The sequence below is a fragment of the Orbicella faveolata genome, unplaced genomic scaffold, assembly GCF_042242905.1.
Source record: "Orbicella faveolata isolate gen_17 unplaced genomic scaffold, um_ofav_v1 contig_35, whole genome shotgun sequence".
In the NCBI taxonomy this organism is placed as follows: Eukaryota; Metazoa; Cnidaria; class Anthozoa; order Scleractinia; family Merulinidae; genus Orbicella; species Orbicella faveolata.
The window spans coordinates 20029487-20045070 of record NW_028301564.1 but is presented as its reverse complement, the minus strand read 5'-3'; the positions used below and the strand labels follow the sequence as shown (position 1 = coordinate 20045070).

Sequence of the window (15584 nt, the reverse complement as noted above, 5' to 3'; positions counted from 1 at the left end):
GTTGAGACAAAGGAAAGTAGCTCTTTTAAATGAGCTCTCTGGTTGAATAGGAAGCCGCTGAAATTCGCTTTCCTTGCCACAGTGTGAAGCGACAAAGATATTGCTACTCTCCCCTCCCTGCTGGAGTGCTACTCAATTGCAGGTTACCCTATAACAGTTTTTTAAAAACACCGTCCATCACTCCCGGAGGAGGGGGGTGGAGACAGGTACAGTCGAACCTCCCGTAAGCTGAGATGGTCGCTCACGAGAGTTTAGACCATATTGAATCGAAATTTTGCCATATGAATTAGCAAATGGTAACTACAGAGACTTACCCCAAGCGTCAGTGCCCATCTAAACCCATATAATAACTTTTAGTAGCCACAGAAATATTTAAGCTTTCCAAAGGTACTTATTCAGAGTATCATGGTTCGCTTCTGATAAACTACAACGCCGTATTATCCAATTACCGTTCCTTTATCTGTCAAGTGGTCGCTTGCGGAAGGTTAAAAAAATAAGAAAATTTTAAACTTTTGGCTCTAAAAATGGTTCCGGTCGCTAACAAGAGGTTAGAAAGATAGTAATTTTGGTATTTTGGAAACCTGGTCGCGGAGGAGAGGTGGTCGCTGAGGAGAGGTGGTCGCAACCAGCGGTTCGACTGTATTTTTGATAAATTTGGTTGCTAGGGGGATGTGGCCGCCAGATCAAAATGCATAAACCGAAATTTGGGTATCCTAGGTGGTCATCTGTCCTCGTTGCGCCATGGGACGCATAAGGCCTTATCTTATCCTTTCTTCAGGCTAGAATAGCAATACTATATGTCCTGAACAGCTCCTAAACAACACCGACTGAGCGAATTAACATTACAGGGGAATACTTTGGGGAAGCAGGTGCGGTAAAAGTGAGAAATTCCTGTTCATAATTATCATTATTATCAACTTATATCGACCCTGCAACCATAGAGCCACTGGTGGCAAGCCGATTGATTCCCCTGGATAAAGGTGAAGGTGCAGTGAGGCCTATAGGGGTCGGCGAGGTGATACGAAGGATTATTGGAAAGTGTGTAATGAACGTTTTTAAGGGAGACGTGGTTGAGGCGAGTGGTTCACTCCAGCTATGCGCTGGTCAAAAGTCCGGCAGCGAGGCTGCTATACATGCTATGCATGCCATATTTGAAGCAGATGACACGGACGCGGTATTGCTCATCGATGCTTCTAATGCATTCAATGCACTTAACAGAGCAACTTCACTGCATAATATCCGGGTTCTCTGCCCTGTAATTGCAGCATATGCCATCAATACTTACAGGAAGTCGGCACGCTTGTTTATTACCGGCGGCAAAGAGATCATGTCAGCTGAAGGAACAACACAGGGTGACCCACTTGTTATGGCCCTCTACGGCCTAAGTGTGCAGCCGCTGATCACAAGCCTGCAGGCGGCGTCCAGTACTAAACAGCGCTGGTTTGCTGACGATGCCTGTGGAGCTGGCTCTGTACTGGAAATCAAGAAATGGTGGGATGCCCTCAACAGCCTTGGCCCAGTCTTTAGCTATTTTCCCAACCCCAAGAAATGTTGGATTATCTCAAAGCCAGATAAAGAGGCAAGCGTGAAAGAAGTGTTGAAGGACACGGCTGTCAATGTGACGGTAGAGGGACAAAAACATCTGGGTGCGGTGATAGGTTCACGGGAATATCTAGAGGAATACGTTAGCAAGAAGGTGACCAACTGGGTCAGCGAGATTACCAAGCTGGCAGAGTTTGTTCTTTCTCAGCCTCAAGCGTGTTATGCTGCTTACACCTTTGGCCTCAAGCACCGATGGACCTATTTTTTCGAGAACTTTGCCTGATATTCAAGAATTATTGGAGCCTTTGGAGAATGCCATATCTAAGGTGCTCATCCCTGCAACTACGGAGCATAGGTGCACTCGGCTGGACAGGGACATTCTAGCACTGCCAGTCCGTCTAGGGGGGCTTGGCATGACAAACCCGTGTCTTGACGCAAATCTTGAGCAATCCTCCTCCGTCAAAGTTACCATCCCGCTGGTCCAACAGATCGTGGCTCAATCCCATCAGATGCCGGATGATTCTTTGGTCAAGCCACTACAACAGGCAATGAGGAGTGAGAGAGCAACGGTGCTCCAAGACAGGGCAGAGCATATCAGTGGGGTAGCCCCACAGAAAGTTCAACGGGCACTTGACCTTGCTGCGGAAAAAGGGTCATCTCTTTGGCTGACGGTACTCCCCCTTCGTGAAATGGGTTTCAATCTAAATAAGAGAGAGTTCCGCGATGCAATCAAACTGCGCTACGATTGGCCGGTTGATGATATCCCCTCCACCTGTGTATGCGGTGATGTTTTTACAGTGGACCACACAATGATATGCAAAAGAGGTGGGTTCGTTACCCAACATCACAATGAGCTGAGGGACTTAGAAGCCGAACTCCTGAATATGGTTTGTACCGATGTTGAGATTGAGCCTGTCCTGCAAGACATCTCGGGTGAACAGCTGGGAAGAGGTTCTAATCGAGCCCCAGATGCGAGATTAGATATTCATGCGCGCGGGTTCTGGGAGAACCAACGATCAGCATTCTTTGACGTGAAGGTTTGTCACCCTAATGCTGATTCGTATAGGGACCTAGAGCTCCAACAGATTTACCGCAATCATGAGAACGAGAAGAAGCGCCTTTACGCGAGGAGGATCTTGGATATCGAACAAGGAACTTGTACACCCCTTATTTTCACGTCAACAGGCGGCATGGGAAACGAGTGCTTGCAATACCATTCCAGACTGGCGCAGCTGCTCTCCATCAAGAAAGAACATTATGCTAAAACAATCTCCCGGATAAGAGCAAGGACATCCTTCGCTTTACTAAGATCCGCACTAATCTGCCTAAGAGGTTCAAGAGCTAGAAGGAAAGCCTTTTGTGACTTTAAGAACATTGATATTGACGTTGAAACCCAGGAGGGAGCCATTATGTAAACACTGTTGAAATAGGTTTTAATAGTTTATTTCTTTTTTTAATTATTATTATTATTATTATTATTATTATTATTATTATTCAATTCCGTTTCGTTTTGTTCAGATTTATCCTGTTTCGATTTGACATTTTCTCCAGTTCTATGGTTTCATCGATCATTTTCGCGCTATTTTGCTATTTTGCCCATTTCAGCCCTTTACATTAACCCACTATTTAAGCTCTTGTTATGGTCTGGCACTAACGCTTTTCGTCTCGAGTGCCCAACAATACATTAGTAGTATACAGGGAGGCATACAAATACCATTTCGCAGAGGGAGCCTCATTTCACTGTTAGCAGACCCCCCAGGTTAACCGACCCTCACAGGCTCGGGCCGGTTAACCTGGGGGGGCTGCGAACAGTGAAATTCGGCTCCTTCTTTGAAAAAGTATTTGTATGCCTCCCTATATACTACTCACAACAGAGGCACCCCCGCGCAGCGCCCCGCCACGCGAGGTGGCCGCGGCCACTGGAACGAACCGGTCTAAACCGGTTTCAACCGCCCCTCGCGGGGGCAAAACGGTTGTGGGGCGCGGGGGCACAACAAAGGAGTGCGGTATGTTAGAAAGAGGCGAGCCGGGTGTTATATGGCTCGAGCGGGGATGACACGAGCGCCGAACAAGTGCGGGTGGCTGAAGCGGGGCCGGAAAGAAAGCTGCGGAAAGCAAAGAAACACAACAGTTAGAGAAATGAAACCTTAGGTTATAACAAAAGGAACTATGGCTTCCAAGAACCAAAGCTGCAGGCTTTCCGAGGTCATTCATCGCGCGAAGTTCGAGCGTAAAGTCTCTTTAAGCTGGCGATATTTCTGCATTTCACGTGTGATCAGTTGAAACTCCGTGTCAGAAACCCGATTATCATTAAGAGCCTGTGAGACGGCGAGGTTAATCGAATCATGCTTTGCAATAGCCAGAGAATGGATTCTCGAGTGCTTATTGACTTTGCGTTCAAGCTTCTTGTTGACAACGGACAGGCCAGTGGAAACTGCGCCAGATAAAGCGGCAATCCCGGCAACAGGCGCGCCGACAACAATTCCAACACCAGTGAGTGATATTGCAACAGCCCCAGAAGACAAAACTGCTGTGAAGGAACCAAGGCCAACCAGGGAATAGTGAAGCGCTTTCCGGGCTTTTTTGTATTTTTTCAACACAAGCCTGTAATGCTCGACCTCAGCAGATGTTTCTTTTTCAATTCTGCTGATCTCGGTTAACCGGAAATTTTCGGCATTCATCGTTTCTGGAAGGCTTGGATAGATGTCAGGCGGTGCACTTGGTGGCAACAGATTTGCCGAAGACATTGCGTATATAAAGAAATTTAATTTAACTCTAATTCAAAAAGAAGCGGCAGGCCTTTGAAATCAAAGAGTTCACCATTTTCATCTTTCACTTTAATGGTGATGCTATTTATGAACTTGTCTGTAGAAGCGTCACGGAAAGCATTTTGCGATGAGTCCATGTTATAGCTGACTTTTTCATAAGGCTTTCCTCTGACGTCAACCTTGGCAAGAAGGTCTGACTTCTTTCCATTCAAAAAGTTTTTTGTCGAGTCGATGAGATCGCAGTGGATGAAGTAGAAACTCGGGCTGTTAAGCTTTTTGATATATTCTTCTTTCCTCATATCTCTCCCGATTCCAAGAAAATTGGCCAAACTGTAATCAACGGAAACTTCTTTGGCTTGATTAGTGTTGCCTAAATTGGCAGCGACGGTTGTAATTTTAAGAACAGAATTGGGGTTATTCGTTTCTATGACCAATTTCCCTTTTTTCTTGTAATGTTCAAAACTGGATTGCAGTTCTTTTACAATGCTCTCGACATTGTAATGCCCTTGAGGCAAAGATGCAACCACGTCGTCGGTTCCTTGAAAAACATTCTGCCAACACGACTCAGATTATGCCACGAGTTGAAAAAAGAACAACTCAAAAGTCTGACATAGCTTGCTCCTGGGAGCGGTTCTTCAAAATAGATGGTCTCGCCGTTCTGCTGCGTGACAACAATGAGAACAACCATTTTTATATTCAACAAATAAAAATGTGTTCAAAATACATGGCGAATGTGTGGAAAGATCCAAACCTTGTGATAAAAGACTCAATTGCCAAGGCAAACGCATGGAGAGAATTTGTGGGACATTTCCCCAAGGCCGATAGATCTCGTTTCATTGCTCAGGGGAGTACAGACGGAAAAAACGTAACAGAAGAAATCTTTTTCAAAGAGTGCCCAGGCTCGCTTCAAAGCGTCTTCGGTTCAGACAAAGAATATTGGAGCGAGGAAATGAAAAAGGCGCTCGGTTTGGAAGACAAGCGCTCGGGGGCCATTGGAGGGTTTCCTTACCAGCTGGCGCCGCTTGGTTCAAAAGTTTCCTTGCCCATCCCTGCCGTACCTTTCGACGGCAAAGCGCAAAGTTTGAAAAAAATATTCGACGCCCCAATCCAAATCTACGTCACGCCTGACCAACATTTCACAACGAAATTCAGAGAAATATTTCAAGACACCAAACTCAGGCACACGTCGACAGTCGAATCAAAACGCTGGCTGGGAGGGCCTGACATGAAATATTGGCCGCAGCAGCTCAACTTCGCGGTTTTCTGTGCGACACAGGGGTGCGGAGTTTCTCGCGAAATCTTTGACAGCGGGATGGATCTCCCCCCGCAGATAACAGCTTTCTACAAATTCCACGTATATTTCACGGTCAGGCGCATTTTGTACCAACTTGGAGGAATTCAGAGCATGAGCGCTTTGCCCGGAGACCCGCCGTTCAACCAATACAACAATCATTACGACGTCGCTTCGTACAAAAGGATATGCAGCGAGTTCGGCATTTCCCCCTCGAGCGATTTCCGCTTCATGCACGGGGAAAACCACGGTTTGGGAAGCGTTTACGTGTACGCGTCAGGCGCGACTAAAACTGACTACCAATACCCGGGATGGAACAAATTCAGTGATTAAGGTGGGAAAGGGATAAAAGGAAACCTGATCTATTACATCGAGCCGAGGACCGCTTCTGACGCTCAAGCGGACTGGTTCGCGCCAAACACCGCGAATGGTTTGACGCAGGCGGGCTTGTCGAGAATAAATCAGTCAATCGAGGCTTTCGTTTACTGTGTCCTGGGCGCGCAAGTCAACGTCCGCAGCGGCATTCTCGGCTATGGCGGTCGGGCGAGAGAAGCCCAGAGCGAGTTCCTGGTTCTAATGGAAGACGCGATCAGACAGCCCGACTTGGCCGCTAGCGTGCAAAGGTACCAGCTCGCGGTTGACCAAGCGAAGGTCAGGCTCAATCTCACTGTTGCCCCCATGGCCTGGCTCATGCCCGCTCAGATGATAATCAACACCGCAAGCACGATCGGTTACAACAACAAGCTGAAACAGGCGGTCTCCGGGATGAAACTGGGTGTGAACAACGAGGTAAACCCTGAGACAAAAAAGGCTGGGCTCAAACTAATGGCAGGCGGCCCTTCAAAAATTAACCCTCCCAACAGCCATCCGTCCAACCCGATTCACAAAGCCGTAACAACCGAATCAGGGCGTGTGGTTCCACCCCACAGGAAACCAGCTTCGTCCGAAGCTCAACAAGCGCAGCCACCAGCGCAAAAAATTGAGCCCGAGGCTCCAGCGGGGCTTCGCCCCGGACCCAAAAAGCCGCGCGCAGCGCAGACAAAACACCGCAACACGAAATTAACAAAACGGCTGTCATTGTCGGTGTAGTTGGTTTTTCGGCTTTGCTGTTCATGGCTTGGAGGTAAGTGGCCCCGCTGGTTAACGCTGCTTCTTAAAATATTTTTCGAACAAAAAGGCCACCGCGGCAAGAATGAGCAGCCAGGTGTGCTCGGCCAGAAACCCGACGATTTGGCCGGCGGCTTTGAAAAGGAAGCTCACAATCGAGCCAATCAGCCCGGGCAGCAGAGAACCAAGTTTCGCGGCAATATCTTTGAGGCCATTTCCCAAAGCTTTGCCTGTGGCTTTCAAACCTCTGGTGAGGACCCCGATGACAGCGCCGATTGTGGTCCCGGCGGCGAGAAGAATAGCGGTCAACGTCACGCCATATTTTTTGAAGATTTCCTTGACCCTTTCCAAGAGAGGCCGCCCCCTTTCCCTTTCCGCGATCTGAGTTTGCAAACGCGCGATCTCCTCGTTTCTTTCCGCAACTCTGCCTTCTGCGGCCTCTTTTTCAGAGGGCGAGGCATTCTCATCTTGGATGATCACCTGGTCTTCCTCGTTTTGGCGCTGCAGCTCGCTTTCCTGCTCTTTCAAAGCGTCCAGCGTTTTTTTCTTCCATGGCGTTTGTTTCACTTTCTTTTGCTGCGATGCTGGCTCTGAGTCTGTCTACCTTTTCTTGTTCTTTTTCTATGTTTCTTGATTTTTTTGCCAGCGAGTCCAATTCTTTTTTCTTGTTTTCAAGATCGTTTTGATAGTTCTTTTTCAGTTCTTTGAGCCTACGCAGCTCTGCTTCACTTTCAAGATTCGAACCATGTTCATCCTGAATGTCATCAATCTTAGCGTCGGTTTGCTCGATTTTGCGTCTCAGAACTTCCAATTCTTTCTTTTCTTGTTCTCTTTGCGAAGCGAGTTTTTCTGCCTGTTGTAGTTGTTTCTCTGCCTCTTTTTGTCTTTGTTTCATTTCTCTGATGGTATCCCTGTCTTCTACAGTGACATCTGCAGCTCTTGGCCCAATTTTGTCTGCAAACCTGTCTAAAAAACTTTGCGTCAAGTTTATCCCGTCATCTTTCATAATCTTGTACTCGCCTCCACCCGTACCTACTGCAACAATTTTACCCTTGGTTTTCCCTTTGGTGCCTTTCATAATTGCAAAACTACTCTCTTTAAAGTTGGTAAATACTCTTTTTAACCGGTCTATGAGAAATTCCCGTTCCGAATCTGGTTCAAGCAAAGGGATATCTTCTCCAAAAAATGATGTCTCGGCATAAGAAGTGTCAGGCAGGCCGGACTGCTCGTGCCGCATAGAAGACATTTCCGTTTGTTCGCCCCCGTGGTAGGGGTCGCCAGGTTGGTAGGGAGTGGACGCCGAGCCTGGATGAAAAGGACGGGTCGTGTCACCCTCTTGTTCTCCATCACCATCATCGTCGTGGTCAATCCGGTTGTCAAGTTCCGGGTCTTTGTAACCAAATTCGCCACCGCCTTCCGCCATAGCGATATATTTGAAGCCTATTATTTTTCAAATTAGAAATAATCGCCGGAGTGTTATACACAATGGCAGTTCCAGAGAACCTTCGCGCGACGTACAGCGAAAAGACCTTACACGCTATGAAGGCCGAGCGCGCGGTCAATCGAAGCACCTTTGCCCCTTCCGAAGCCAACCCCGGCAGTACTCTGTACGTTTCCGTGCCCAAGCTGAACGAGAACGAGGTTCTGGTGCCGGGCTCGTTAGCGCTTGTCTTTGATATCGACCTTGCTGGAGGGCACGCCAACAATTTCCTTGTCCAGAACGTCACGCGGGCGCTCGTTGACAGGCTGGTCGTGAAGTTTGCAGGCACTATCCTGCAAGACACGGTTGGGTATGACATCTACAAAACTTTCGAAGACCTTTTTCTTTCGCAGGAAGAGCGAGACAACAGGATTCTCGAAGGGATTCAGAGCGAGGATCTGTGCAAGATCCGCTCAGAAGCGGGAGACAAGAAATCAGATTCGGAAGCCGCCGTTGAACACAAGCTGAACGGGGTATACGGAAAAAAGTACCGGATCAGGCTTGACCATCAGATCTTAACCGACCACGGCGTTTTCTACCCCCAGGCCCTTTACAACGACCTCACGTTCAACGTAAAACTTGCCCAAGCTATACACGTGGTCAAAGGCTCCGACACAACCCAGCTGAAATAGAAGCTGAAAAATATACAGCTCGAGTACAAAATGATCCGCAGCAAGACTCTGGCAGACGAGGCGCGGAGCGTTTACTCCAGCGGCAAAGAGTTCAGTTACAACAACGTGCTGCATGACAAAGAGGTGGACTTAAAAAAAAGACACTGACACGAGGATCAATATCAAAGTCAACACCCCGAGAAGGTCGCTAAAAGCCATCCTCCTCCTATTTGTAGAGACGTATACCGCGGGCGCCAGAGATTCAGAAAAATTCGTCTTCCCCGATCTGACGAAAGTCAGCGTCACGGTCAACGGCGCGCCTAACAAGCTTTACAGCGACGGCATCGAAGGCAAGGACATGTGGGAAGAGGCCCGCAACCTGTTTGTGAAAGACAAAAATAAAACGGAGCACAAGGATTTGACGAAGTTTTACACCGGCGATAAGTTCGGGCTTGTGATTGATATGCGCTCCATGACGGACCAAGACATGCACGGCAGCGGCACGCGGATTGTGAACACTACGGACGGGATCCAGCTGAAAACTGAGCGGAAGGCTGAAGGCTCAGGCGACGTGAAATGCCACGTATTCGTCATCTCCGACACCAGTTCAATCTTATTGACAGACAGTTGGAATCTGTACAGGTTTGAATATGAACATGGACCCCGGCAAGATACCCTCCAACGCTCTCATCGCGGGGCCGACTAATTCAGGCAAATCGAGGTTCGTGGTGGACCAGCTCTACGGCCCGTTCCGCGGAAAGTTCGACTACATCGTGCTCATCTGTCCGACGTTCACGCACAACAAGACCTACCACCGGCTTGGCGAAAACGATCCGAGAATGGATGTGATAGTCTGTGAGCAGCACGACGTGGAAAGGTGGTTGAAGCTCGTGAGATGGCTTTCCGAGGGCACCAACACGCTCATAATCCTCGACGACTGCGCGGCCTCCAAAGATGTGAAAGGGCGCACAGGCGAGCTGGTCAATCTCCCCTTTTCTGCACGGCATATGGGCATCAGCGTGTGGGCGCTGACCCAGAAGTTGACCGGCATAACAGCTTCCTTCCGGGAGAACGTAGCGGCGATCGTCCTCTTTTACACCCCTCGGCCAGGACCACGAAAGCCATATTCGAGGATTACGCCGGCGAGCTCTCCCCGGATGAGTACAGAGGATTGATTTCAAAGCTGAAAGAGCGAAAGTTCTCTTATCTTGTGTTCGCACTTCGCCACCCCTACGGAATAAAGTTATTTGAATAAAAAATTGCAGCTCAATATAGCCTTGCACAATGGCTGCAGGAGAAGACGCCTCGTTAGCAGAAATTATGAACCTTCTTCAAACGGAGCCCGAGCCGTCGAGTGGTCCCGCAGGTAGCCTTGTTCCAACCGCCCCCGGACACGACATTCCCGCTCTTCGCGAGCAGCTGGCCGTGCTGGTGTCCGCAGGCAAAGCCAAAAAGGCCATCGAAGTGCAGCTGACCCACGAGGAGGTGAGGAGCCTGAGCGACAAAGATGTCGAGACATACACCAAACACTATGAGGCGTACGTGGGCTCAAAGACAACGGAAAGCCTGATCGACAGCTTCATTTTTCTTGCAACCAAAATGGTTGGAATGGCCGTCAAAATCAAAGACATCGAGGCTTACCAAAAAGAGCTCAGAAAAGACTACATCTTGAACAAAGAGCTCTCCAATCTGGCCGGCAACCTTGCTTTGAAGTGCGGCCGGTTTCTTGCCACGAAACATATTGATTATAGCCCACAGCAGGGCTCTGCCCCGCGCCCCGGGGATGTCGGGTGGAACCCCACACAGTTGCCGGTGCAGAGCCACCCTTCTCGTGATGAAAACGGCAATCCGCTTGAGGGCTTTGAGGACGTTGAGGGAGTACCTGGCTCAGCAACTGCAGAATAAATGGTCACCATTCATCAACAAATACTGAGGCCTTGCTGACAAATGCTGAGGTCTTGCTGACAAATTGTTAACAATTAAACTTTTTTTATTTGCTTATAATACGATTCGCTTCAATGTCAACCGAACAATCCGAGAGTGCGCCTGCCGCCGTCACTGAGACCAAGGCAGCGCCTGCCGCCATCACTGAGACCAAGGCAGCGCCCGCCGCCGATGTCACACAGCAAGCGACAACTCCGACTGCAACCACGCAGCGCGTAAAAAACCCCAAGCGTGTGGCCGCCGGAAAAATGGTTGCCGAAAGAAATTGTCTGGCCCGGGAAGAACAGAAGAAAGCGGCCGAGGCTTATTACGCGGAAAATAAAGCAAAAGCCGCCTCAGAGGCCCCTAAGCCAGCATCCGAAACAAAAGAAGAAAGCCCAAAGGGCGGCGGCCTCAGCGCCAACCAATGGATCGCTATTGGCGGCGTTGGCGTTTCCCTGCTCGGGATCTATTACAAGCGTGAAGAGCTCATGGCAATGGCCAAGCCCGTGTTCGACAAATTCAAAACGCCGGAGCCCGCGCCCGCGCCTGAACCAGCGAGTGTCGAGCCAGAACCTGCTCGCGCGACACGGCCAGGAGGATTAAAAAAAATGGTTTAAATGTTTGCGCGTGATTCATATCTCACGATGCCGCTCGCAAGCATTGCGCAGGTTCTCATCTATACAGCAGCAATCGCAGGGATTGCGCTTTTTTGGGTCGATCTCACCGGGAATGCTTACGGAGCGGTGACAATGCTTGCCAACGAAATGTTTGCCGATAAGGTCTCTCAAGACAGAGAAAGACGGAGAAAAATAAAACAAGAGGTGCGAGAAGAGATCGAAATAGAAAAGGTCTTGGATGAATTCTCGGCGGAGTCAGGCGCTCCGCGCGGTGAAAATTCGGGGCACAGCCCCGCAGGCAAGACAGATTAATTTTGTTTTAAACTTTCGCTCTTTCCTTATATCAAGCGCGCTATGTCCGACAACAAGCTTGTCAAGACCATCATTGACGCCGCAACTCTCACGGGATTAGCCGCGGGCATCGGCTGGGCCGCGAAAAAGGTTGTGAAAGAGAATTTCACTTCCGATCCCAGCGGCAGCTCTATGAGTTACATGAAGTTCACCGCCGTCATGGCGGGCAGCATTGCGCTAAAAGGGTACCTTCAGGACCAGAAAATCCTACCCGCCAGCGTTTGAAATTTTTAGTTTTGAATAAAACGGTCTCTTTTAGCATCGCGCCATGGCAAGTATTACAAGAGTCGACGTTCACGAGACTGTTTCGAGATCCGCGATAGAAGATGGAAAGAGCTACGACGAAGCACTCAAGGAGTTTTTTGAGCGTTTCGAGAGTTCACTTCTCAACTCCAGCTGGATCGAGGCAAACTTGGACAAAAAGGGTGCGGAGGTTTTGAAAGATATTCAAGTGCGAGCCGCCGGGAAGTATCAAAACGCCAAAGAAAAATACAATGAGCCCGAAGACCTTCTCGTCTGGATTGCGAACAACTTGGTAACATTCGAGGAAAAACAGGAATGAGTTGTGATTTGAAAAAAGACTCTGCTATATAATACCATGGCGAGCATCGCGATCATGATTGGCGGGGCTGTGTTGAACGCCACTGCTTTTATCGGCGGCTATTATCTGGCGAGGGCTCTCGGCGGGGGCGACAAAGCCGCGTTTGAAGAAAAAAAGCGCCACGACTAGGCTCTCGAGGATTATCAAGCCGCTTACGCCAAATTAACGCGCGACCGAACACAACTTCTCGACTGGATCGCGACCAACGCGCAAACAAAGGAGCAGGCCAAACAGAACATGACCAACGCGGACTACGCCTTCAAACTCTACAACCAGGCGCATCCCGGTGCGCAGGTGGCGCCGCCCAAGGAGCCCAAGTTCTCAGATTTCTATCAGCCGAGCGAGCAGCAGAAAAACGGTGAACTCGCGTTCGTGGGCGCCGGGGCGCTCGCTCTGGGCTACGCAGCCTTCCGGTTCCTTTAAACTTTTTTACGCCTTACTTATATGGACGCCAAACTCGCAAAGATTTACTACGGTCCCAGGGGCTACTGGAAGGGAATCGCCGCGATCAAAAAATTGGCCGAGGGCGCCAAGGTACCTGAAGAAACCGCAAAAAAGTGGCTGATCAGGCAAGCGCTCTGGCAGATATACCTTCCCGCGCCGAAGCGGATTCCTCGCCCGAAATTCGACGTTCTAACGCCCAACAAGGTCCATCAGGCGGACCTTCTTTTTCCGCCGCACGACAAGCTCCCTCGCGGCCGCAAAGTTTTCAAATACTCGCTGACCGTTGTCGACGTGGCCAGTCGCTACAAAGAGGCCGAACCCCTGACTTCGAAAAATTCTGATGAGGTCGCCCTGGCCTTTCAGAAGATTTACAAGCGCTCGCCTCTCGAATGGCCTGAAATGCTGCAGGTTGACCCCGGGCGCGAATTCATGGGCGCTGTCACACAAGAGATGGAAAAGCACAAGACATATATCAGGCGCGGGCACGTTAACATTCACCGCGACCAGGCCATTGTCGAACGTTTCAACCGCACCCTGGCAGAGCGCTTGTTCGGCCACCAGTACGCCGTAGAGATGCTTCTCCCTGAGGGCAAGCGGTCCACCGCCTGGGTGAAAAGACTTCCTGAAGTTGTTTCGGCTTTGAACAACGAGGTCACAAGCCTTATCGGCAAGAAATCCGCCGTCGCCATCAAAGAAAAACCTGTTTACGCACGGCCGTCGACGCCTTACACGAGGCCTGTTGGAAAACGCGAAAAAATCCTCCCCTCTCTTGTCCAGGTTCGTTATCTCTACCAGCCCGGCGAGCTTGAAGGGGGCCTGCAAAGAGCCACGGATCCAATCTGGTCTTTGAAAGTTTACAACATTGAAAGGTCTTTCATCAAACCGGATCAGCCCGTTCTCTGCTATCTGCGCAACGGGCCCAAGCGCGGCTTCGTGCGCGAAGAGCTGCTCGTTGTCCCTCCAAACACTACTCTTCCTCCCGCTGACGTGAACTAGATGTGATATTCGCTTGGTTCGGTGTGTATCCCGTCGGGCAGCACGCACCGCTTGTCGTAATAAGCGCTCAGCCCCAGCTTCTCCTGCTCGTAAGTGACGATCTGGCCGTCCCGCATCCTGAAACCCCGGTTGGTGGCCATGTCCTTGCTGCCTTCCAACGCTTCCTTAAACCGCTGCCATGACACCTCGTTCTCCCTTTTCGACATCCCCTTATGCTGAACTTCTGTTTTTCGCCACCCTCTCCGTCGTCGGCGTAATAACACTTCGAGCAAAGGGCGATCATCCCGAGGCCCTCGAACTCAAGCTTGAAGAGACCTGGGGTCCGGCCACTCCACTTGTCCCAGGCCAGCCACTGATTTTTTTCCGCATCGAATTCTGCCTTCAGCTCTGGCCGGACGACGTCCTCGAGCCGCTCGCCCGAGATCGCCATGTAGTTGCTGTCCGTGTCCATCTGGATCAGCTCGAAATCTCTTCTGTCGACGTACTTGTCGAGAAAGTCGTAGTAGAATTCCAGCATCCGCAGCTTCGCCAGCTGGTAGACGGCGATTCCGATCTGGAACGGCCGCCTGATCGTGATCCGGGGCTTGCGGCTTTCCAGCTCGTAAGTATCCCCGATCTCGTCGAGGTCTTCGAAATACGCGCTCCGCAGCGCTCTGTCGACAACCTTCTCGTCTTTCGTGTAGATCACGTTCGTTTGCCGCTCCAGCGCTTCGATCAGTTTCCCGTAAGCGCTGTTTCCGAGCAGTTTGAACACTTCGGCGAGCAGCGCCTTGCTTCTGTCCACGTCTCCTGTCCGGCGCACCTCCGTCACCTGCTCCACGAACCAGGTGAAGATCTTTCCCGCGTCGTAGTCGATTGTTCTGTAAACCTTCGTGACAACCGCCCCATGGTTCACGTACCACCGCAGCAGAGGGGCGTACACCAGCATCCGTTCTGCGGACAGCGCCCCCACAAGCTTTTTTCCGTCTCCGCGCTTTCTGCCCGTTCTTGCCAAGTACTCTTCCATATGTTTCGGAACAGCTTCGCTAGGAACCCTTTTGTTGTAAAAGAAAGGGCACATCTCCTCGAACATTGGCCACAAACGTTTCGGGATCTCTATGCGAACTTCGGCGAAGCCCACCACTCCCCAGCTTTCAACCGGCGAATCAGAACTTCGGCCGCTTCCGCTTGGCGGTCATCGCTGTAGTGCACGACCTTCTCCTTCCCGCAAGGCATTTCTCTGAGCATGGTCGAGAGATAGAGGGCGCTGGCGTCGAAACCGAGAATCTTTTTGCAAAGACGAGGTTCTTCGAACTGATGCGATCTTATCCGTGTCACACCGGCCTCGTGCCGTCTTGTGAAAACCAGGCTCGGTCCGCCAACAACCGCCGCTTTGAGCATTTCGTAAGCCTCTTTGCTTGGGCTGTAAAGGTCTGCTCCGCGCTCGATTGCCCCTCGGAGCAAATAATGCAAACTCATCCCTGGCAGGCTCACCGCGTCTTTCAGAATCTCGATTCCTCTCTCGGTGTAGAAACTTTTCATCTTTTCCAGCGCCTCGAGGCCGGGAGCCACATCAAGATTGTTGTAGTAACGCAGCCAGTCTGCGAAGGTCCGCATCCCCTTTTCTTTGAACAGCCGCTGGCACCCCTCCCACTCCTTCCGCGTGAGGACGTATCCGCCCTTCAGCTTCGAATACCTGGCCTCGTATTCTGGGAGCCCAGGCAAATCGAGCTTTTCGGGCGCGTCGAACCATTCGTAAGGGAACCAGGATTTCTCGGACTCGCTTCCGTAGGCTTTCACCCATTTCGCGTAGCTCATGCCCGGGCCCAGATAGTTGATGATATCGAGGAAACGGGCCCCCCAGGTGAGCA

At 50.4% G+C, this 15584-nt stretch overlaps 4 protein-coding genes, 1 long non-coding RNA gene and 1 pseudogene across 5 annotated transcripts in view; 4 read left to right on the top strand and 2 right to left on the bottom strand.

Moving 5' to 3' along the window:
* The window catches only part of LOC149103671 (uncharacterized), a 209056-nt gene that overhangs the window by 137827 nt on the left and 55645 nt on the right, over window positions 1-15584 (bottom strand). The window lies entirely within an intron of this gene.
* LOC149103680 (uncharacterized) lies at window positions 921-1825 on the top strand. The gene has a single exon (XM_089273970.1). It carries the CDS (start codon window positions 1046-1048, stop codon window positions 1823-1825), a length of 780 nt encoding a protein of 259 aa, XP_089130096.1. The 5' UTR covers window positions 921-1045.
* On the top strand, window positions 1800-3005 carry LOC149103679 (uncharacterized). Its single transcript, XM_089273964.1, has one exon. It carries the CDS (start codon window positions 1956-1958, stop codon window positions 2955-2957), a length of 1002 nt encoding a protein of 333 aa, XP_089130090.1. The 5' UTR covers window positions 1800-1955; the 3' UTR covers window positions 2958-3005.
* Window positions 12292-12717, top strand: LOC149103678 (uncharacterized; annotated as a pseudogene).
* Window positions 12739-14319, top strand: LOC149103677 (uncharacterized). The gene has a single exon (XM_089273967.1). It carries the CDS (start codon window positions 12739-12741, stop codon window positions 13732-13734), a length of 996 nt encoding a protein of 331 aa, XP_089130093.1. The 3' UTR covers window positions 13735-14319.
* LOC149103676 (uncharacterized) lies at window positions 13802-14826 on the bottom strand. The gene is made up of 2 exons (XM_089273318.1): window positions 14220-14826; window positions 13802-14171 (listed from the first exon to the last, which is right to left on the bottom strand). Exons 1-2 carry the CDS (start codon window positions 14804-14806, stop codon window positions 13802-13804), a joined length of 957 nt encoding a protein of 318 aa, XP_089129444.1. The 5' UTR covers window positions 14807-14826.

Coding starts and splice junctions, on each gene's coding strand:
- LOC149103680 (XM_089273970.1), top strand. CDS start 1,046: ATGAACGTTTTTAAGGGAGACGTGGTTGAGGCGAGTGGTTCACTCCAG.
- LOC149103679 (XM_089273964.1), top strand. CDS start 1,956: ATGACAAACCCGTGTCTTGACGCAAATCTTGAGCAATCCTCCTCCGTC.
- LOC149103677 (XM_089273967.1), top strand. CDS start 12,739: ATGGACGCCAAACTCGCAAAGATTTACTACGGTCCCAGGGGCTACTGG.
- LOC149103676 (XM_089273318.1), bottom strand. CDS start 14,806: ATGTTCGAGGAGATGTGCCCTTTCTTTTACAACAAAAGGGTTCCTAGC. Junction 14,172..14,219: donor TACTACGACTTTCTCGACAA/GTACGTCGACAG, acceptor GGACACGGACAG/CAACTACATGGCGATCTCGG.